General features: G+C 43.8%; 1 protein-coding gene across 2 annotated transcripts in view; it reads right to left on the bottom strand.

Annotated features, from left to right (window-relative positions):
* slc12a2 (solute carrier family 12 member 2) overlaps nucleotides 1–3460 on the bottom strand; it is a 57686-nt gene extending 54226 nt beyond the window's left edge. For both annotated transcript variants that reach the window (XM_070552147.1, XM_070552148.1), the window contains exon 1: nucleotides 2700–3460. In XM_070552147.1, coding sequence (XP_070408248.1) covers nucleotides 2700–3236 — 537 coding nt within the window. In that variant the 5' untranslated portion in view covers nucleotides 3237–3460. The remainder of the gene's footprint in view (nucleotides 1–2699) is intronic.
* Between the last annotated feature and the right edge of the window lie 20672 nt (nucleotides 3461–24132).

Here is a 24132-nt window from a genome sequence, read left to right as displayed (position 1 = left end):
CCCAGTCCCTAGCACGTTTTATTGCAATGATCCAACGTTTGCGGCATCCCGCATCTTGGGGAATCCTGTAGATGGCTCATTCCTTATGTAGTCCGCATCTGTTCTGCATCCTGGGGCACAACAGGAATCTACCACATTTCCAGTTTGAGTTTTCTGACAATAGCCCAGCTGCGGGCTTCTGCCTGCCAAGATGGCGCAGTTTCGATTTGAACTGTTGCATGCTGGGAGAAGTGACGTCAACTCCCGGAGCTCTATATAAACTAATAATTGTTTTTGTTATGATTCCTCTCGTTATCTAGCATAGCTCACACCGAGTGGACGGAACCTCTCAGTTCTGTTGTTTTGTAAAAGGTGACCAAGACAATTAAGTTTCCATTTGTATATTAGTGTTCCCTAGCCTTTCTATATTAGTTGGCAGCTGCCCCACGAGTGTTATGCATTAAAACCGCAAATCATGAAATTAAACAGATGGAACTAACTAGCCCTAGCTGCTGTGCATGAGGAAAATAATGATGTGAAACTAGAGCCACCAGAGTCCCGTGACAGTAACCTGATATGGATACAGACCATCCTAAAGTCAGCTCACATTTCAATGTGTTCTGACTCACAGAAGCTAAACTGACAAATGTTTCCGGTGGCTCCAGGCGGGTTCAAGAAGAGCTGCTAATGCTAATGCTTCCAGCGGCGCAGCAGCGAAGCCCCGAGACTTGAGCGACAAAACCGAGAGCCCCAGAGAACATTCCGAGACATTTCGGAAACTCCCTCATGACAACAGTGTCGGCCCACCAGGTTTATGTGTGGCAGCAGATGTCTCAGTAACTCACCCTCTGTTGTGCAGATGGAGACGTTTTATTAAAAGCTTTAAACGTTTTAATAAAACCTAAAAGCCATGGCCCCGGATCTCTCTGGTGGTTTCTTTGCTTCCCTCTGAGAAGCAGAGTTGGGCGGAAAATCTAAGGCATAGAGGTTTTCACAGAACCAAAATCCAATTTGGATTTTAAAACTAGTAAATATTTCATCCCTTTAAGCACCTTGTTCTTATTTTATGCATCTTTATTCTAAAGAAATAAGATTAGAAATTCATGAGAAAGCCTTAAAAGGCAATAAATCACATGATGTAAGAGACCCCTCCTCATATGACAGTAAGGCTGTATCCCCTGGTATCCTGTTAAGGAGACTGAACACCATTAAATGAGCCCTGGCCCAGCCTTAATCTCCACATATTGGTAAAGGTCATCTGTGGAGGAAGAACGCGTGTTAATTAGTCGTGATTTACGTGTAGAAATCTAAAAAGTTCCCTCGTGGTCACGAACATCAAGATCAAAGTTCTCCATTACACCGAGCGCTTCATCAGGCCTCTGGCGTCTTAAACAGGCTGCTGCTTCATCTCAGTTCATCGTGACAGTTAAAGGTGACTTGCTTCAGCCAGAACCACCGTTTCATTAGAACCTGAGATCAGGAACTCTGTGCAGCAGCTTTATTCAAATTACTTATTTATGATTGCAGCGGCATACCGATAAACTAAAAGGCCTTTCATCCATGCATGTTTCATAAACTCTTATTCTTCATACAGTTTGCACTTGAAGTCCTTTTTCTTTACTTAGCTCGTGCACTTTCATTGGAATATGCTGGTGTGACGGGAAAACATGCATCCTGTTAGTGTGCAATATTAGTTACTCCCGTAGAAATGAAAGGTGCATTTTCTCAAAACTCAATATGTAACATGTAACACTGATTCATGTAAGCTTCCATCAGTTTTTTTTGGAGCAAGTCAAACTGACAAAAAAAAGCAAAGATCGTTTTTTTTTAAACGTTCACCAGTTCTGATTGGAAGATGACTTTGGGGGACACAAATGTCCTCATCAAAAAGTGTTGCTGTTTACATTTAAGTCAGAAAAACTCCTTTCAGTGCACAGTTTGACCCACTTTATGACCAGAGTGTGTCAAACTTGAGTGTCAGTTCCTTATTCAACTTTTCCAGGTCCGGCTCAGAGCTGCAGCTGGAATGTGTGCAGAATGTGGTTTGGTATCATCCTGCTGAGAGAAGGGGGACAACGCTCTGCTCGGGACTCTCACAAAGCTTCATTTCCTCAGACTTCAGAAAACTTTTCCAGTTCAGCGTCAGGCCACAGAAGCTCAGATCCTTTTGGAGCTGGGTTTTAATTAGTGGTCATGAACAAAACAGTCACTTTTAATAATGACTTGGTTTCAGCTCTGGTACATGTACATTCATAAGTCCAGATGATTTGCTTTGATTACTGATTTTATTGATGATTAAACTCATGATTTGTAACTTTCCACTTGACCTTCTTGGGAGTTGACAGTCGGAGATGTTTGAGCATGTTCCCCACCAGCCTTTACAAAACATTTGGTTCTGTTGGGTTTGTTTTTAACGTGTTGTTGGTAAAGCAGCTTAAAGAGTCCAGAGTGTTTACTTGGTGCTAAACAGAATTTTTTTTAACAACCTCTTTAGAGGTCTGAAGACAACATGTTTGGGGTTCAGTTGGGTCCAATCAGTTGACCACTGTGAACATAGTCTCCTACCTGCAGATGTACAGCAGTCTGAATAAAAACTCATAATTATAATCCCTGGATTAATGCATCAGAACAACCCAGAGCAGCTCAACACTCATCTCCCTTCTAAAACCCCGGAAGGCTGCCCACCTGTGCCCGCTCTCTGGACCATTATGTGGACTTACCTTGTCCAGCTCGTCATGGAGCTCCGACAGGGTGGGTCTGACCAGTTTCTCCCCCAGCGGCGCCGCCGTCTGCCGGTAGAAATCGATCTTGGGCACTGCATCAATGGTGTTGTGCCCAAATGTCCTCAGGTAGTAGGTGTTGGTGTGAGTGTCATAGTGATAGTGATGCTGGCCCCCGGTGGATGAGTGCAGGCTAGTCTCGCTCATTACTGTGTCCCCGTTCTGTAATCCATCCGGCGGTGCAGCCTCGGGAGAGGCCGCGCCTCCAGCTCCACTCGGATCCGCGAAGTTCACAACTCGGAACCGGCCTTTGGCTTCCTCTCCTCCGGCCACCGCGCCTGTCCCCGGGCCTTCTGGCTCGGCAACGGAGCTGTCGGAGATCGGAGATTTCTCCTCAGAAGCGCCAGCAGCTTCAGACACTAGATCCACCTGAAAGCGGCTCTGGCTGGGCGTTGGACCGGGAAGCTTCTTCCCGGCATCTGGGGAGAGAAAATCATTCTCCGCCGGGGCGGAGAGCGCGGAGGATGGGTCCGACATAACTCTAAATGTGTTGACCGACCACGTTACGGGCCGACAAAACTCGGAAGAAAGTGTGGAGGCGCTTTGCTAGTAGCAGGAAAGAACACGCTGCTCTGCCTGAAGAGGAGCAGCCGAACAGCTGCTCAGATTTGAGAGGTTCCCACCACCCTTCCGCTTATCCCTTCGCGGCGGTAAATCCAAATTTCCCCGCTAACCTTCGCCTGCTCGCAGCCAGAACGGGCTCTGAGGTGTGTCGCTCAGGACGTGATGCTGCCGTCGACCTTGCCGCGGCTCCTCCTAGACTCACAGCTCTCCTCTGGCTGCTAATATATACACACACCGCGGACGGCACCGCAGGAGGGCGGGCTGAGCACACCGAGATCTCGCGAGACGTGACACACCTCTGTTTGCTGTGGCGCGACTGTGGAACAGAAATGTCGCGAGAAGACATCACTAAACTCAAACAGATGCGTGACGTAGTTTGGCTCCCTGCGAAAGGAAGATGGTGGCGACTTTAGGGATGGGGCAGAAGAGAGAGAATACATATTTAATCTAACAATGTATTGTTTTAAAATCGGACGGTTTGTCAAATGCTTAACCAGAAGAAATCTGAGACTTTATTCCACATAGTGTTTGAAGCATTAAGGTGAACTGGAGTTGGGTTCTAAACTTGCGGTGACAGCTCTGTTAGCAGAGCTCCCCCTCACACAGACACACCCTGGAACAACTGCTACCAAACAAAGTTAGCACCGGATGGCCTTGGGATCAATCTGTACAGAACACAAATAACTCTGATTTCCTTCTTGCCAAAGAAATTCCCACAGTTCTAACTGCGCTGACAAAGTTAGATTTAAGTTTGCAGACTGGAGAGGCCTTTGAAAATTGCATTATGCATATTAGTGTTCCCTAGCCTTTCTGTTTATTAGGTAGCAGCTGCCCCACGAGTGTTATTGCGAATGTCCAAATACATGGCTTGAATTTTACACTTATGTTGCACCTTGCCTCAAATAACATAAGACATACAAAACAAACAAAGATAAAACCTCTGGTCCTAGATCTTAATCTTCTTGTATGCTGGTAAGGTTTTCTTTAGTGTAGGTTGGTGTTTTTCCTGATGTCATACACCTTTTTACTCTTGTTTGTATATATTGTAAATTTAAACTAAGCTCACAAATGTCTTTGCATTTTAATTTCTTGTGTTTAAAGACACAAATAGTTCATTTTAAATAGTGTGACATGGAAGGAAGGTCATTTTATTTACTCCACTTATTTGACCTTTGACCTTATCATGTAAATTCACCTTACCTCACTCTGTTAAACAGCACCGTGTGATTTTACCGCAAAATATTAACATTTCGCTTTTTTAGATTTCACATTGTCAGAACTTAAAAGTTACGATGTTATTTTTGTAGTTAATTATTCGATAATTCAATTTTTTCATTTCTAATTTTTCTGGACGCACGTGCACATGTAAGGGAGCTAGTGACATGTTTAGGTGTAGCTCCGCCTCTTTCCCAGTGTCCATGAGACCCTAAATATGAATAAATATGTAGAGAAGAGAATGAATACATTCCAATGGATTTGAATTGGCTTTGAATTTGGAATCATTCTGAAATAAACTGGACTTTAAAATGACCTGGACCATTGTTACGGCTGCCAGCCTGGCCAGTGGGATGCATGAGCTAAGATTGTCCAGCCCTGGTGATCAAGCCTGACACCTCCCCTCCTCCTCCTCTCTTCCAGGCTGCTGGCTGAGGAGCACAGCTGAGCTGAATCCTGTTGATAATCCACACCTGGGATAAAAAGGCTGTACCTTCAGTGGTCTGGGAGGCAGCAGTTCATGGGTTCTGCTATCCTCCTTGGTTTGGTTTGGTTTGGTTTGGTTTGGTTTGGTTTGGTTTGGTTTGGTTTGGTTTGGTTTGAACACCTTCGTTTTGATGAGTTTTAACTTTAATAGTTTTAACTCTGAGTGATCCAAATGGATCTTTTGTTGATGTTGACTTGGTTGATTCTGTTTTAAGGTTAACATCGTAGTTTACCGACTTTGGGATTTTAAAACACTCAGTGTTTTCATAGTGCGTCGGTTTCATTATCAACTTGTGTATTTAAAGCACCTTCTGTTTTGGTAAAACTTTCAACACTTAACTTTTAACCAGGTGTTTTAATGTTGATAATTCGCCCTTTATATGTTAACCTTTTAGTCCCAATATTGTCTGTTTAGCATCATTTTAAAAACGCTCTCCATCTGTTTGCACTTGTTTTTACAACCTTTTACAACAATTAAACCCATTTTAACTCCACTGTCGCATTTCTTATGTTGCCCCCTCCTTCACATTTTAACACCTCCTGTCGGGGACGTAACATGCTACAGCACATTGAGCTAAATTGTAACCTCAGTAGTTTTATGGGCACAGAGCCAAAGACGTCTTTTACTGAAGACGAGATTTGTGTATGTGAAAACAAAACAGAATAACATTGGTGATCTTTTCAATAAGGACAGAAGTTGTTGCTCTTCAAACATTGAGGACTTTAGATTTACGCACCTGCTTTAGCTTTAGGAGCAATTGCAGCTCAGCTCTGTTGTGTCAACACATCAGCTGTTATATCGCACAGAATAATGGTTGCTGCCATTATTTACCCTGTAGCAAAGGAGTGTGTGTTATTAAAATGTTATCAGTGTTCAAACAAAAGACACTGAGCTCTGACAACCAGTGAGAAGCTGACTGAAGATCAACAGCGGGCATGTCCGACCCTGGTCCTCCAGGGGCACCATCCTGCATCATGTAGAGGCTTGTCAGCATCAACACATCTGATTTTAATCAGTAGATGAATAACAGACTTCTGCAGAATTTGATGAAATGCTGAAAAGGTAATTCAACAATTGAATAATGTGGGTTGATAAGGAAAACAACTAAAACATTGTGAATGGGGGCCCTCAAAGACCAGGATTGGACACCACTGCCCTCGCACTCTGTAGCCTCCATATTGGGCCAAGTCATCATCATTGTCCACTACTCATTTTTCCTCTGACACCCCACAGCTGGTCCATGGTTTCAAAAGGTCTCAGTGTAGTCATTCTGACTTTGACTAACTTGTATTTGGCTGCTTTTAGCTTCCACGCTGCACACAGATGGAGTCCGCTTCCTCGTGACCTCAAATGTGCCCAATAGAAAATTTTAAATTCATCAGCCTTTGAATGCATGTTTCTTATGCTGCACCTTCTGCACTGTAATTGCTCAGCCTTTAACTTTGCCTTTTCATTTTTCATCTAATTTATTTGTGTATTTTAAATTTGATTTTAAAATCTGCTGTTTTAATGTTTCTTGCTCCAGGAAAGCACACTGAATTGCTTCTGTGTATGAAATGTTCTGTACAAATAAAAGTCATGCCTTTTATTATCGACCGAGTCAGATTTCAAAACAACAGGCTTGAATTTGGACCTGTATGATCTGATCTGGGCTTGTTGCTTTGAGACAACTTTTATTGTGACACTTATGTTTATTTTCCTCACAAATGCATTTAGCTGGAACAACTTACATTTGAACCTTTTTGTTTGACCTGAGAGGAAACTGGAGTACATGGAGAAAACCCACACGTGCATGAGGAGAACATGCTAACTCCACCATCTGTCATCATGCAGTCACTGTGACCTGGTGCTATGTAGATTTTTTTTGTTTTTCGGTCAACAACAATTTATCAATTTTACATAAAAGTAATCAAGCAACCGAAAAAAGGAATAGGTTGAAGCCTAGTAGCTTATAATTAGCCTATCCTTAACTCCCACAGAGATAATCAAATCCTTAACCAAGAGGGAAATATATATATAACTGAATTTAGTTCCTGTACATGAAGCATTTGATTAGCTTCAAAATATAATAAATACAAGACAAATCTAGGTGTGGAGGTAACGGTGGACCAGAGTTTAAACCTTATGTGTTTTAGCTCAGAAGAAGAGAAACGGCTCTGGTGTTCTAGGTGAAAACGTTACGGGCTAGATTTCTCTCCCTCTTTTAACAGCATGTGTTATCATCTCGTCCTGTATGTGCTCCAAGAGCTTCTCAGGCAGCTGTAATTTCCTGTGAGCTCCTGAAAGATAAACCTGCTTGTTATGAACAGCCTCCAGCTGAGCTTAGTTCAGACAGGTGCTGCAGGAGGAGCTCCTGTCTTCAGATTTAACCCCTCACTGCTACCCTGAAAAATCCAAAATTATATTTTAAATTCCCTCATTTGGTGCTTTCCTCTCCATAAATGTGAGTCTTCATGGTGTCTGATTGTTTATTTACAGGTTAATGTTGATTTTTTTTCTGGTATCATCCATTCTCACCCATTCAACCCCCCACCCCCACCCCCCCCACCCCCACCCCCACCACCACCACCACCACCACCACCAAAAAAAAAGCCCAGGGCGGAGACTCCTGCCATCTTGGGTTTGGTTCTCCTTTATGTCTTTTTGTTGAAAGGGCGATTTTCTTATTAGCTGTCACCCAAAGCTGCTGAACTGTTGAGCTTAATGTTACTGGTACGTCACGTTCCAAACACAGAGAGGGCTCTACAGACAACATGCTGACCTTTGACCTTTTGCTGGAGCATCTCTTATGTCAAACCCATTGGACTCCTGTCCTCATTTCCACAAAATCCTGTGGTAGTTTACATGTAATTCTGTGGTTATTTACTTTTCATTTAGTGGTTATAAACTTGGGATCCTGTCTGTGGTGATTTTCACAGAGTGATGTGATAAATCACCAGGGTAACACACACCTGCAGTCCCATTCTGTCTCGCTCTGAACTTGAGACAGTTATCCACACCTTCATCTCCTCACGCTTAGACTACTGTAACTCTCTTTTCATGTGTCTGAGCAGAACCTCCCTGAACCGTCTACAGGTGGTTCAGAATGCCTGTGCTCGGCTTCTGACCAAGTCCTCCAAACACACCCACATCACCCCGCTTCTCCTCCAGCTTCACTGGCTGCCAGTCAACTTCAGGGTTCATTTCAAGATCCTGGTTCTGGTCTATAGGGCCTTACATGGACAAGCACCATCTTACATTGGTGATCTTCTCAGTCCCTACACCCCCAGCAGGTCCCTGAGGTCCAGTGATCAAAGCCTATTGGTTGTGCAGCACCAGGCTAAAGACCAAAGGAGACAGATCATTTGCTGCTGTGGCCCCCAGACTCTGGATCTCTCTCTCCCCCTGAGCCTGAGATGAGTGGACTCAGTGGTCTCCTTCAAAAAGCAGCTGAAGGCTCACTTGTTCAAGCTGGCTTTTGTATGACCTTCTTCAACAACTCTCTCTTTATTCTGCTCTCCCCACCTATCCCACCTTCCTCAGGATCCACTGATTTCCCTCTTTCCTATTCACTCTCTCTCTTTCTTAACATTTTTTCTTTTAAATCGCAATTGCTTATTCTTGCTCATTTTAAATATATTTTAAACATTTTCAAAATGCTTTTTTTCTATTTTTACAATTTTTATATTTTTTGTTTTTGTTTTTGTGAAGCGCCTCGTGATTTTTATCTAGAGAGGCGCTATAGAAAATGATATTTTCTTCTTCTTCTTCTTCATGTAGCACCTATTGTGTGGGTTTTGGTCGGCTGTGTTTGTTAAATAGCTCAGTGCTGTTTAAAGCCAACAGTATGCTAAAGAGTGGCTTCTTCAGGAATCACATTGACATGTTTTCTATTTACACAGAGCAGCTGTAACAACAAAGATCCGTTACTATCAGTTTGAGGCCCCTACGCCTTTCCACATCAACAGAGAGACAACTCATTTTGGAATTTTCCTCAGAGGACTCATTTGATGCAACGTGTGATTCATGTGGGGTAAACAGCAGCCAGAAGACATTTAGTCGAGTCCTTCAAAAGTCTTGTATCACTCTGGTCCGTCATAAGCCGTGTTTCCACCAGGAGTTCTTGCAAATTTCTGGGAGTGGGAAAAGTGACCAGGAGATACAACGTCTGGGTCCTCTCAGCCACTGTAATCGTCCCTTTCAGGACTTTGCTAAGACATGAGATTATCATGACTGCTCTGACAATGAGTAATGTCACTGATCATAGCCAAGAAGCATTCGTGAACATTAGTAACATCAAAGGTTTTACTCTGCTAATGTGCACTGTAATCTAATCCATTCAGCAGACTGGGAGAGCAGCTCTATGATATAAAGTGGCGTCACTTTTTACGACACCCTGTGAGACAAGAAAACAGGGTAAATTAGGACCTTGGGGAGGATTTCCACCATATTTTTTGGTGTTGGGAGTTTATAAATCCTTTTTTATTTCATTTTCCACTCTTCATTCCACTCTGTTTATTCAAAAACACACTCTTCCAAAGTTCATATTTTACAAATGCTGGTTATTCGGAACATGAAATGGCCAGGAAAGTCATCCTTTCAGCTGGCCTGGTGAAATGGAGGGAAGTGCTGCAGAGTTTAATTAAAATTACCCGGAAGTTCAGATGGTGGAAACGGGCCAATAAGAATTTGAGCTTTTTCTCTGTATTTTGCTGTTTTTCATTTGACTTGTTTCCTTGAATCCATGACTCACTGCTGCCCTGCACCTGTCAGTTACCCCAGCTGTCTGACATCCAATAATTAACTCTCCCAGCATAAATAGTCCTCAGTTTCCTCACCGGATCAGTTTACCTCCTCAGTGTCCTGAAGGCTGTAACACACACATCTGATACACCTCCCCACAAAACGTGAGCGTTATTTTCTCTACTTTCAACTGCATTTCCTACTCAAATAAATGATTAATGATCAATGACCCACACTAGCACCTTTCAGAGGACTCCAAAGCGTAAAGTGAACCATTCATACATTCACAGTGATGGCAATAAGCTACAATGGACTGGTAAATGGTTGTATTTGTAGGGTTATACAACCCCCCAAGGCACTTCACAACACAATCAGTCATTCACCCATTCACACACTGGTGATGATGAGCTACAATGTAGCCACGGCTGCCCTTGTTTACACTGACGGAAGGGAGGCTGCCGAGCACTAGCGCCACTGGTCTCTCTGACCAACACCAGCAGGCAATGAGGGCTGTTGGGTAATTTCTATATTACTTCCAAATTACCTCAAAAAAGTCAGAGCATACACAGAGGGATTAGATTTTTGGAAACTGTAACCATCAAACAACAATCAATAAACGAACTTTGCAAAGGGTGAAAACCATTACACACCAGGGTCAGAGGCGGTTTGTTCTCACACAGAAGCAAAGCTGCGGAGCGCTTTTATTAGGACCAAGTCAGAGATAACCACACCTACACAGAAGATAACAGGAATTCTTCAAAGGGGTCTTCACAGCAGGATGCTACAGACAGACCAAAGAGTCACCAAGTCTAGCCTTGGTTTGGCTGAACAATTTGCATTCAGGCAGGAAGCATTTCTACAATAGTTTAAAATGTAAATCAAGGTGAAAAGCTCTGTTTGATTATCAACTTTTACCTAACAAGGGCCAAGTGTCTTGACCAAGGACACAGCTGCAGCACTCTCTGCTGGGAGCCGGGATTGAACCGACAACCTTTCATGCGAGGCTATTGTTGTTTACTAGGTAGTTTTCACTTCCTCCGCATGCACAAAACCAAGGTTGGGCTCCCCACAGATGCCTGTGTCGCCGTCTTGCTGCTCGACAGGTAAGCTAAAGTTCGGCGTGCTATTTGGAGGAACCAATTTCAGATTACTGCTAGAAGAAAGGCTGCAAGGTCGGCAGCTACTTGTAAACAGATCGTGCGCGAGGATAACTGGGCGTTCTCTCTCATGCACGTTTATTTCTTAACGTTGAGAGGGCGGTTCTTTCCTGAAATTCTGAAACATCCTCCGCCATACTTTTAACTAAGCAAATAGGTATGAGCCTCCAATTGGATAATTACTGCAATTGGTGCAATTAGGCCCTGTCCACACGTAGCCGGGGATCTGCCAAAATGTAGATATTTTTCTACGTTTTGGCCTGTCATCCACACGAAAACTGAGTTTTTTCACACGAAAATGGATCTTTTTAAAATCTCCGGCCAAAGTGAAGATCTGCGTTTTCTCCGTTTTGGGTGTCTGCGTGTGGACAGACAAAACCGGAGTTTTAAGGTCCGCAACGTCACTTTCCGCGACAAAAAAATGCTGACATCACGTGTGCGACCTGTGTTTACAGTAGCCGACAGCATGGATGCCCTCAGAGCTGCGCTCGCTTTATCAATTGTCCAAGCGCTTTTTGCTTGTTTGTTTTTGCAAGCGGAATTACTGCTCCTTGCGGAAGACCACAGACGAAGGACGAGGTTAAGAACGGGGGAAGTACTGCCGCCTACAGGTCTGGCATGTCCTTAACAACATATTTATCCAGGTACGTGTGGACAGTTTTTATTTAAAACGAGGTGGTGTGGATGCAAGTTATTCGTTTAAAAAAACCCGGCTACGTGTGGACTAGGCCTTAGTTGCTTCTCATTTCTTAAACAACCATGTGGAAAGACACATCTGGTGGAAAAGATGTTAGTCTGGTTGAGATGGGTCAGGTCATTGGCATACATCAAGCAGAGAAAACATCTAAGGAGATTGCAGAAACAACTAAAATTAGGTTAAGAACTGTTCAACATATTAAAAACTGATCTGATGATACAGTACATAAGATTTTATTTATATAAGTTTAGATTGATCTCACCTACCTTGTTATGAGTTGATTTCTGATCTTAGCTCTAAACATCTGTTGTGTGAGGAAATGTACAGTTGTTGGAGATTTCCAGGTCATCCAGGGTCTGGAGCCATACTGGATCCTGGTTGGAGGAAACGGTGACCAGTGGTTTGTTCCAGATGGCTCAGTCAGGATGAGTTCAGCTATCAGACATCAGGAGAGAAAAAAACAAGGAGAATAATGGGAAATAGAACCGCAGAGACAACATTTTTCATTTCTCAGATTGCACCAAGGGCAAAGAGAAGAGCACAGAAATAGTCCTGCTGCTCTGTGACTTCCTGCATCAGGTGTAGGTTTCCTGCCTGATCCTGGCTGAGTGCCTCCGCTGCAGCAGAGCGTCATGCTGATAATCACACTGTGAAGACGCTTCAGTTTCCTCTCTGTGGTGCAGCACCCCCATCCCTCCCTAATTAGGCTGCATCATCCAGGTAACTTCCCCCAGCAGCAGGTGTTCAGCCCAGGCTTATCACGAACAGTTCTGCTAATCAGGTTTTTATCTCATGTAGAGCTCCAGTGACTAAAACACATGATTCATGTGCACAACTGTCATGGCAGCTCCACCCACACCTAGAAAGAGTCATCCTCTACCTGCCGCCTCTGAGGCATCTGATTGACTCTTTAGCTTTACAGATGTGAAGCTGCTACACCCCAGCACGCACACCGTTGCTCTGATTGGTCCAATAGCGTGCAGAGACAGTTTGAAAGACAGCCGTAGATTCCGCCACATGACTGCTGAACCACTGAACAGTTTTTGATGAAACTCTCAGTAACTATTGAATTAACATCTAAAACATCTATTTTATTGTGATGTAAAGAACATTTAATGGCTGCTTTAACACAAGGACAGATCAAGTTTGCAAGTGAAGCTGTTATGGCTCAGATTCGCTCCTCAACTAACCCTAACAGTACAGACTGCGTCAGAGCATGTTAAAGGCTAACTGAACTTCCTGTTTACATACTAGCAAGGGATGTAAACAGGAAGTGTTACATCATAGCAGGCTCCTCAGATGTTCATTCACATGTTTCCTCCAACAAACCTGTTACTGTAAAAAATATTTATGGGTGTGTTTATTGAGTAGTGTTCTCTCTCTCTCTCTCTCTCTCTCTCTCTCTCTCTCTCTCTCTCTCTCTCTCTCTCTCTCTCTCTCTCTCTCTTTTATTGCTCGAGGTCATGGAGGAGGGTCTGACTGAATTACACCTGGATAGGTAAATGACTCAGAGACGCAAACAGCAGCACACACACACACACACACACACACACACACACACACACACACACACACACACACACACACACACACACACACACACACACACACACACACGCGTATTGGAGGGGAACTGAAGCTGGATAAAACATAAAGTGTGTGTGTGTGAGAGAATATGAGCTAATTCTGTAGTTTGTGGGTTTCAAACTGACCTTTGGCTTCATTTGCTCCTAAACATTCAGTCTGTTGTTGTTTACAGACGTTTCAGTCGGATATAAACACGATATAAAGAGTTAGTCTGTAGGTGGTTGAGATTAACCTCACAGCACCAGATGTTTCACAAAGACTCATTTGTTTTTGTTTCTGGTGCTTCTTTGTGGTGGGGGTGGGTGGGGTAATGCTCCAAACTCCTCTGGGGCTCAGGTAAGAGGCAGCTTTTAGGAAAAGCTGCTCCTGGGACTTTCAGGCCACAGCTTGTTCACTGGTTTTCTCCCTGTCAGACTGGAGCCACACAGTCAGAATCAACAGCTCGTGAGCGGGAGGGAGCGATGTGATCCAAACACTTCGACCTCACAGAAGAAACCCAGAGGAAATATGTTTATGTTTATGTTTATGTATTTAGCAGACGCTTTTGTCCAAAGCGACTTACAAGTGATAATCGGCATTTTGCCCTTGAGGCTAACAACAATAGTAACAACAACAAATTGACATCAGTCATGGAGAGGAGGGAACAAGGAGTGGACAGTAGAGAGGGGGGACGGGTGCAGACAAGGTGCTAGTTAAGAAGATGCTCTCTGAAGAGCAGGGTCTTCAGGAGTTTCTTGAAAATAGAAAAGGAAGCCGCAGTTCTGGTAGTGTTAGGAAGGTCATTCCACATTTGTGGAACGATGCATGAGAAGAGTCTGGATTGTCCTGAGCGTGGTGTAGGCACTGCTAGCCGACGATCCTGTGATGACCGGAGCGGCCGGGCCGAGACGTAAGCCTTTGCAAGAGGATTCAGGTAGATGGGAGCCGTACCGTCTCGGACTTTGTATGCTAGTGTTAGCAATTTGAATTTGATGCGTGCTGCTAGCGGTAGCCAGTGGAGCTCAATGAACAGAGGGGTGACGTGTGCTCTTTTAGGCTGATTGAAGACCAGACGCGCCGCTGCGTTCTGGACCATTTGAAAAGGTTTCACAGTACAGCCTGGAAGACCAGTTAGAAGAGCATTACAGTAGTCGAGGCGGGAGATGACAGTAGATTGCACCAGGAGCTGGGTGGCATAAATAAAACATTAGAACACTAAAAATAAATTAATTTGACTACCTGTGTCTTTGCGTGGATTTCCCACAGAAACATCCCTTCTGTACTGCAGTCTTTCATGTCTCAGACTCGATCTGAGACATGTTATCCTCCACCAGGGCTGCCATGTGTCACAGCTTCTGTTTACAACATAGCCAAGAGGTGGAAGGTGTCTAGTTTTAGGAGCTTCAGATGGCATCACTGCTGTTTGAAGAGGATGTCCTCTTGGAGCCAGGACCTCCAGCAGGCTCTGAAATGGTGAAGTAACTGAGATAATGATCAGCACCTCCAAGTCTGAGAGCATGGTTCTCCATCAGAAAAGGTTGGATCACCAACCCCAGGTTGTAAATGAGCTTCTGCCTCAGCCAGAGGTTTTCAAATACATCAGGGTCTTGTTTAGGAGTGGCACAAGTGAGCATAGAGTGGAACAGTAGATGGGTGGATGGATGGATGGATGGATGGATGGATGGATGGATGGATGGGGGCTTCTTCTCATCCTCACTGATACTGATCTGTAAGGGTGGAGAGAGAGAGAGATGAGACTGGAATCAAAGCTTTTGATTCACCATTTGAGACATGTCCTGCTTGGTCTCTCTGTTGAGACTGGAGATGGACCCCCGTAGAGTGATCAGACCTGTCAGAAAGACTCAATGATCCTCAACATTCAAGCTCGTTCTAGGTCGGAGTCCTTTAATCTGACCGTCTGTGCTGATGTGTTCTGTAGAAGTGAGATGAGAAGATGACAAATCAGAAGTTTGAGTGTCCTCTCGTCATTTCTGCATCTGGATGAAGAAATGTTGCCACGATTCTCCAGCCGAGCGTTAGCTTTCATGTAAGTGTGGGGCCATTTGTGGGCCATCAGCACCATGTTTGTTTTGATCATATCTGTGGCCTTTCACTTATGAGGGCACGGTGAGATTCACTGAGGACAATTTCAGCCTAGCTGCTACTGACATCAGAGCTCGGGCTGCTCCCTCCAGCAGACGTTGGACTGTCTGCAGGACGTACGGGGAGAGAAGGTAGAGCAACGCTAAAGATGATGTTTGTTCTGCAACCAGACGTTAGAGTCGGCTTCTTCTGCACCTGAAACTTAGTTGTTATTAAAATAAATAAATCTGCAGCAGAACTGAAAGAGACAACAGTTTTTAAAGAACAGAGTTCAGAGGTACTTTCTGAGGTTGGGCAGAGATAAAATCAACTCTGACTTCTGTGTTTTAGTCCTCTGGACCCTGAAATACAGACTGAAGGTAATTAGATTATTATGGGATGTGGTGATGAGGATCAGACGCCAAGGATCTTTTGAGCTGCTGGAGTCAGGAGTCTTCTGCTCCAGATCCTCAGCTGGTTCTGCCATGCTGTCAAACAAAGCTGCCCAGAGCTCTGGTTTCAGGATGGAGAAAGAACCCACACACCACTACGAGACCAAATATTGTTTTTCTGTCTTAGACAGCCCCTTTTTGCAGAAATCCTCAGAACCTCAGGAGAGCTCTGCTCGTTCTCCTGGTGTTGAAGTTCCATGTTTTACTTGAAAGACCTCTTTGGTTCTTTTTTCCACCTGAATCATTAACAGATCTTTTAGCTTTGGGTTGTTTCATTTTAATTGTTGAATTGTTGAAATTAGACATTGCATAAAAAACATGAGTTAAAGCTGCCTCCCTTCCTGTTGTTTAAAGCCCCACCCCCTTCTTGTGAAACCAATGGCATATTTTTCTTAATGAAACATCAAAGCACACCTCATATCCTCTTCAGGTTCACCTTGCTGCTGCAGCTGCACATGTTCCTGATCAGTACCTACACTGTCGTGTACATATTAGTCATTTCTCTAACTTTAGTTGCTCAATAAGATATTTTATTGTGCTTATTTCTTATTCTTGCACGATGTACCGCAGCAATTTCCCAATGTTGTGAACCCGTTCACACATTTGGCAATAAACCCTTCTGATTCTAATTTCTGACATGTTTAACTGGAGTTATTTAAGGGTTTAAAACACCTGACTGGTGCAGGTGAGCAGGCAGGACAGTCAGCCCCACATTCTGATCTGTGATTTCAAAATCTCCACATTGCTGGCTACCCTGTATAGAATCTGATGCCTTCATCTTTCACCATCAGAAGGGGGCAGAGCCTCCTTGCCTTCTCTGGTCTGTCTCTGCTGACTCTAGGAGCTAAACTAGGTAATTGAAGTCACTATCAGTGTCTCCTCTGCAGCTGAGTATTTGTCAGTAGGTCGTCATCTCAATTCTGCTTCTTCAAGGCACTCACGGAATACAGACGCTTCTCTCTTTCGCTCCCTTATCTTTCTTTCCCAAGGCTCTCTGTCCTGTCTGCCCACAGAACGCTTCTCTGCATTTCTTCTGAAAAACTCTATTTTTACTAACCATGGATTTGATGAATTGGTCATTCAATGCGATTGATAAGAATTTTTCAACAATGAGAACGGAGCAGGGGGCTCCCACGTGTCCACAGGGGACACACCCGGTGGGACATATGCTGGATTCCTGGAAGGAGTGGAAGATCATATGCCTCAGCCAGCTGTCCATTGAGGACATTGAAGACGTGTGGACATTCGGCCTGATGATCACTGGATTTCTCCTGATTGGAGGGGGAGGATATCTGGTTTTCTGGAAATTTGCGAAGATGGGAGCGATTGCAGGGCGACCCGCACCCACGGAAAGCACCGTCCATGTGGAGACCTCACAGACTGGGACGTTACTCGAGGTGAATCATAAGCTGGTCAATGTTCTAGCTGCGATACCGGTATTAGTGCGCAAAATGGATGTCATCTTGGAGAGAGTCACCGGACGGTACGGACAAGCTTAAAACCCAAAATTGGCTTCACTGAAGGACTGGAGTGATCAGTTTAAAGACTGCAGGCAGAGAGGAAAATTATCTCAGCCTGAACCAAACAAATTCTTGTTATCTGAATCTGACGCCCTGGTAGCTTTGAGCGGCAAGCAACTAAAACCCCCACGAAGGAATGCAGACAGATGCTGTGAAAACTGGACCTAGCCCCCCAACCCCCCACCCACCCTCCCGCGCCTTTGGATTGGTGGGCTTCAGCCTGGCGAGGCCATCAATCTGCTGGAGTCAATGTGCTCTTCACTTCTCCCAAGATCTCCCTCCCACCTGTGACTGTACAGTAGCTGAGCGCCATAGATGGCTGCTCTCGCTGGGGGAAACAGGATCCCAGACCCCCCCCCCCCCCCCCCCACCGACCCGCCTTCCTACTGGAGTCTCATGTTATGTTGTGTTGTCTGAAGTCTGTTGCATATTTGTTGAGGTGTTTTTCGCAGAGCAAAGCTGCCCTCCTGGTGGGAGGGTAACTGTGAAGTGCCTTTTTTCCCTCCGCCTGATCCAATCTTCATGTAACCCTCTTATCTCTATTAAGGTAGCGCGACTCGGGTTGCGAATGACCACACATTCTTGTCATGTGTCTTGCCCATGTATGTCTGACCTCTGAATTGTGTGTACTGAAACTCTAATTTTCCTCTGGGATTAATAAAGTATTGATTGATTGATTGATTGATTGATTGATTGATTCTTCATTCTGCACATTCCTAATGGATAGTTGCTGGGAAAGCTGGGACCTTCAACCAGTCAGAAGTGTTGAGTGATCCTCTACCACCTCAGAGGTTCTACATAGTTTCTAAAGCCCTACCTGTCTACCAAGCTAACGTTCTGGGTATATTTCTACACAGGTGGTCTATTCTGAACCTGGTTCTAGCAAAACACACACGCCTTCAGTCTGGTGTTGGTCACTCACACAGACTCTGTCCCTATTGGGTTTAGAATGACCAAACCAGTCCATAAAACTGAAGATAGGAGGTAAAACTTTGGTTAGATTAACATGTCTGACCAAATGTCCTGTTTCAGACGAAAACTCGCTACAGTTTACCCACAGTTTGGTGTGCTAATAAGGATCGTCAGTGGTGTTGTCTGTACACATCAGCGTGGTGAATCAGATTCATTATTCAGCAGCTATGAGACGTTATTGTTCATTCTCTGAAACCACATAAAGTATTAATTCATCCGACCAACGTGGAGCTGGTTGTCTGACTCCTCGTAGGCTGTCACATTTTCAAACCCTAAACAAGTGTGTTACCGTCATAACCTTCATGCAGGTGGAAATGTTTGGAATGCATACTGAGTGTGCAGGAGCCATGCACCCACTACACCATCCATGTGAAAACATGTCTGAGGGCACTAAGATGCTCCTCAGAACCTGTACAAGTCAAAGTATGAGCTAAGTCTAAAAATACATGAAAAGAGAATGAAAACATGGATTTAAATTTTCACACCGTGTTTCGAGCCTTGATCTTAGTTTCAGATGTGAATAAACAGGAGTTTTATTATGATGTTAATAAAAGAACTCTAAAACAACAGAGGATCCAGTGGTTTGGGGTTTCAGGACAGAACCATGGGACTCAGGTGTCGCCCATCCTTTCAGAACTGTGTAAGGCTATTAGCACGTAGCCAGACCTACAGGGAGATGGCTCACATTCCCCCCCCCCCCCCCCCCCCCCCCCAACCACCACCACCACTAGCACCAGGCTGGACACTTCAGGGACTTGCTGGTCTGCTTCAGACTGAAGTGAAGATGAACTGTTCCTGATCACTGTTACCATTTCAGCTGAGATTACTGATCAGAGTAGGGAAACGATTCATTCATTCATTCAGTCAGGAGTCCAAACTTCAGATCTACAAGTCTATTTATGTAAAACAGTTCTGTCCCAATCTCTGCCTGAAAAGTCAAAATCACACAGCAAATAAATGCAGAACAGCCTGAAGAGAGAACCTACGGCTGGTCTCTTTCTACTAGGTGCTTTTAATTCTTATCATGCTTTTATCTCCTCACTCATGTTGTCTTTTCTTTTAAACTGCCTGATGTTAATGTAACTGTTCTATAACAAATATTATTTTTAGGCTGTGGCGTAAAACACACAGAAGCTTTATCACAGTTAGCTAACGTGGAACAGAAAGACTCTCAGCTGTTACCGTTCGATGCCTCATTGACAAACTGGATCACCGACCTCAAATCAGCTCAAGGTCACTGGGTCATCCTGCTGTTACAACCGTGGTGGAGAGAAAACCACACACACACACACACAGACACAAACACGTGTATACCCACACAGACACACACACAAGCACACACACACACATGCACACACACTCGCATACACACATACAGAAGCACATGCAAGCTCATGCACTCACAAAAAAACAGCATTTATCCTACTAACTGGGACACAGTGTTAAATCAGCAGCCAAACTCTGAATCAATATAAACATTTCTCATCTGTTTAAATACTTTATTTTACTTTCAGTACATAACACGTTCTGCTGTTTGTACCCAGTTTACAGTTTTTTTTTACAGACGTTAGGACCCATTTCTCAATACCTAGGTCACATTTGCAAAACTCTACATACAGTGTGCACAACAGAAGCCTATGTGGGCCAAACTGAGGATCAATTATCATTGCTTTGGCACAAATTGCATTAAGTGACTACATCTCTCAAATGTCATGAAGTCCCTTCTCACTCAGACACAACTGCCAAAACTCATTGTACTAACAGCACTTGCTTACATACTGTTCACAAAACTGTAAAACTTATGTTCAAAACAATAACGTACTGCAAAACTGAATATGACAGCAAAATCCAACAGCAACATGTTATTGAAACATTAATGCAGTTTAACCAGCCACAGCTGACTCTAATTGTAGATGAACAGCTGCACAGGTGTTACACTTTCAATGTCATTATAATTGTATGGGACTATGTGGCATTTCACCACTCCCATGCAGTCACAGAGTGGTTTGTGGCCCATCCCAGAATGGAGTCACGTTTCCTCCCACCTTACTCTCCATTCCTCAACCCCATAGAGGAATTATTTGCCTCATGGCGGTGGAAGGTGTACGACCATCATCCACATGATCAAATGTCCCTTCTGGATGCGATGTATGCTGGATGCCTGGACACATCAGCAGTAGATTGCCAGGGGTGGATCAGGCATGCCAGAAGATTCTTTCCTAGGTGTATGGCCCTAGATGACATAAGATGTGATGTGGATGAGAACCTGTGGCCAAATGGAGAAGACTGAGTAGATTAGCATATTGAATCTGGATCAGTGGATGTTGTGTTTACAAAGTCTTGTGTTTTGGAAGTACTTAGTGCAAAAACAAATACCATTAAAAATAAATGAACAACATGAAATATTGTCTAATTCTGCATCATGTCTGATTCAACCCAGTAACATCTATTGGAAGTACGAACAGAGATGTGTCCTTGTTTTACACAAGAAAATGTAATGCTACACGTTGTTAGTGTTTTTTAGGTCTTTGTTTTGTGGGTGACAGTGTGTTTGTCGGCTGTCAACCTTTGCTAGTGTTCTGGAGGAATGTGTTTACGTGAGACCCGAATGAAGTGTTTTGGTGGTTGTAGTGCATTTTGAATGTGAAATTAACTGTTTTGCCAAGCTGAAACTCAGTTAGGAGAACTGTGTGAAGTGTCTGGCAAAAGTGACATTAGTATTGAGAAATGGGTCCTAACGTCTGTAAAAAAACTGTAATCACACCATCCTGGGGCAGATGTCAGGGCCATGAGCTGGAAAACAAGAACCTCATCCCCTCTCTAGAGTAACATGAGGTTCTAATTTATTTCAACTCTCACAGAAGTCAAGGAGCAACCTGAAGCTTCTCACCAAAGCAAGGTCAGAATAGACAGTTTAAACTCAAGTTTAAAGACCTGACTGTTGGTTTCGTAGCAGGAACAGTTTCACAGTGATCCAGCAATAGGTGTAGAAAACAAGCATAGACCTCCAGTCGAACCAGTCTGAGAATGGCCTCCCTCTGGGGTCTGAGAGGACAGGAAAGAGACAGAGACAAAGGGACAAGGGTTGGAGCAGGCATTATTTAGAAAACAGAGGAAACAAAATTAATGAAAGCAACACAAATGTGCAGAGTAAAGCCCACAGAGGGGGCAAATATAATCACTCTGTCTGCCAATGGTCTAGCAGCATAACTAAAGGGATGAGGCAGGGTAACCAAAGCTGACACTAACTATACGATTTATCACAAAGGAAAGTCTGAAGCTTATAGGCTGTCTGCTTCATGGATGGAAACTACAAGCTGGTTCCACCAGAGGGGAACCAGAGAACTCTGTTTTCTGTATACCTGCAGTCTCTGAGACAGGAGCTCAGATGGAGACACCAGGAACAAGAAGATCATATTTTTAAGCTGGATTCTCGAGAGCTTCAAAGGCTCTCTTAAAAATTTGGAGGTAAACTAATTCAGTTCTGGATCTGCAGGGAGCCCATGAAGTGATGCTGAAATCAGAGGACTATATCTTCCCTATACCCATCAAAACTCTGGCAGCAGCATTGGAAACAGAATAATGTTCCAGAATGACACCAAGGTTTATTACATTAGTACTGATGACCAAAGGAATCATCCAGGTCTTTATGTCTCAAAGACATGTTTATAGTCTCAAAAGCTGATTGGATTCTTCAGACTTCATATATAAATTGAAGTGTGTATCATCAGCATAACTATTGGTGTTTATCCTGAGATGTCTATTAAGCTGACACAATGGAAGTATGCATAAAGAATAATGGACCAAGCACAGAACCCTGAGGAACCCCATGACTAGCTGTTGGAAAGAGGAAGACTCATTATTAACATTAACAAACTATAATCTATAAGATAAAGACTTTAACCAATTAAGTGTTTTCTCTGAATCCCAGTAAAATGTTTAAACCTCTGTAATGGAATGGTGTTGTCAACTGGATCAAACCAGTCCACTGTCTGAAGTCATGAGTACATCAAGGTGTTGAACACTGACATTTTTTTAAAATATTTATTTCTGACAATCATCAGTCTCTCTGAGTTTTTTATGCAGGCTGAACATGAAAATAGTCTCCTACTCCTATCTCCTCTGTTAGCTTCTGATGAAAATTAGACGGTGACACGTTAGGATTAGAAATGTCTGACCGCTCTACATCAATTCAAGAGGTCACTTGGACACACCAATCTTGACTCACGATGAGGAAGGCTGTTGTTGGGTTATGGGCCATTCCCATCTGTACCGGGTCGGCCCGGGCCGGGTAGCGTAGGTTGTTTATGGGCCATTCCCATCTGTACCGGGTCGACCCGGGCCAGGTAGCGTAGGTTGTTTTCATATCTGGGTGGCCTGGTATTTTCCCGGGCCAACCAAAGCTCATTCTCAGCCCTCTTCTCGAGGGGGTCTGCTTCAGGCCGACCAGGGCCAACACACCCACTGCTGACAGCAAATTCACACCTTCCATTAGAGCAAGCCTCTTATTGGTGGGTAGAATCAGCCCACATGGGCTTAAGGCAAGGATGTGTGGAATCAACCGGGCCAGGCTGGGGCTGACAGGGGCCGACAGGGGCTACCCGGCCCGGGCCGACCCGGTACAGATGGGAATGGCCCATAACCCAACAACAGCCTTCCTCATCGTGAGTCAAGATTGGTGTGTCCAAGTGACCTCTTGAATTGATGTAGAGCGGTTAGACATTTCTAATCCTAACGTGTCACCGTCTAATTTTTATCAGAAGCTAACAGAGGAGATAGGAGTAGGAGACTATTTTCATGTTCAGCCTGCATAAAAAACTCAGAGAGACTGATGATTGTCAGAAATAAATATTTAAAAAAAATGTCAGTGTTCAACACCTTGATGTACTCATGACTTCAGACAGTGGACTGGTTTGATTCAGTTGACAACACCATTCCATTACAGAGGTTTAAACATTTTACTGGGATTCAGAGAAAACACTTAATTGGTTAAAGTCTTTATCTTATAGATTATAGTTTGTTAATGTTAATAATGAGTCTTCCTCTTTCCAACAGCTAGTCATGGGGTTCCTCAGGGTTCTGTGCTTGGTCCATTAATCTTTACGCATACTTACATTGTGTCAGAAAACACAATGTGTCTAGCAAACAGAATTAAATGTCTCTGCTAGCAGAAACCAACCGTTAGCGTTAGCAGCTCAACCACACAGCAGAGCTCCTTCAGACTTGTGTTATTTGTGGAGATAAAACATCAACGTCGCAGAGCAAACAGTCAGTCGTAGAGTTGCGTTGCTGTTATCCAGTCAGAGGGAAGATGTCCAAATATCAGGAAATAAGACTCTAAATCCTGTTGTCTGCTGCAGCAGACTTGTCCTTGCAGATCCAGGTGCTTCTGAGCAGAACAGGACAGAAACATAAACCAGGTTCTTCTGCTGCTACTGAATCTGTCTGACTTGTTAATGATCAACAGTGATGAGGATGGTGGGAATTTACTTTCTAAGTGAGGTTATTAATTATGAAGGATTTTATTAAATCATCCCTCCTGAGGGCTATAGGGATATGTGGCTCAACAGAGACTGTTTCCTTTCAAAGTCAGCCGAAAAACATATTTTTCATCAGCTGATTTTTGGTGTATCTTGTGTTTTTGTTTCTTTTCTGTATCTTTGATTTCTGTCATAAGAGGAGCTATAAACAAAGTTTTACCCACTAACTCTTCATCCGTCCGGAAACCTTAGGCTGTTCTTCTAACCATTTATGAATGACACTGAGTTGTAGCTGAGCAGGAGGCTTTCTGACATGTTAATCAACGTGTTAACTTTGCATTTTGTTTGTTTTATTTTCCTAAAGCCACTTTTAAAATGTGCAAGTCTCAATTAAACCAGGAAGCCAGCATGATCTGACTGAAGTGTTTTAATAATCTAACCTTAATCAGACAAGACGGG

This window comes from Nothobranchius furzeri, chromosome 6, assembly GCF_043380555.1.
Source record: "Nothobranchius furzeri strain GRZ-AD chromosome 6, NfurGRZ-RIMD1, whole genome shotgun sequence".
Classification (NCBI taxonomy): Eukaryota; Metazoa; Chordata; class Actinopteri; order Cyprinodontiformes; family Nothobranchiidae; genus Nothobranchius; species Nothobranchius furzeri.
The sequence above is the reverse complement of the archived record's forward strand: the minus strand, read 5'-3'. Positions and strand labels throughout refer to the sequence as shown.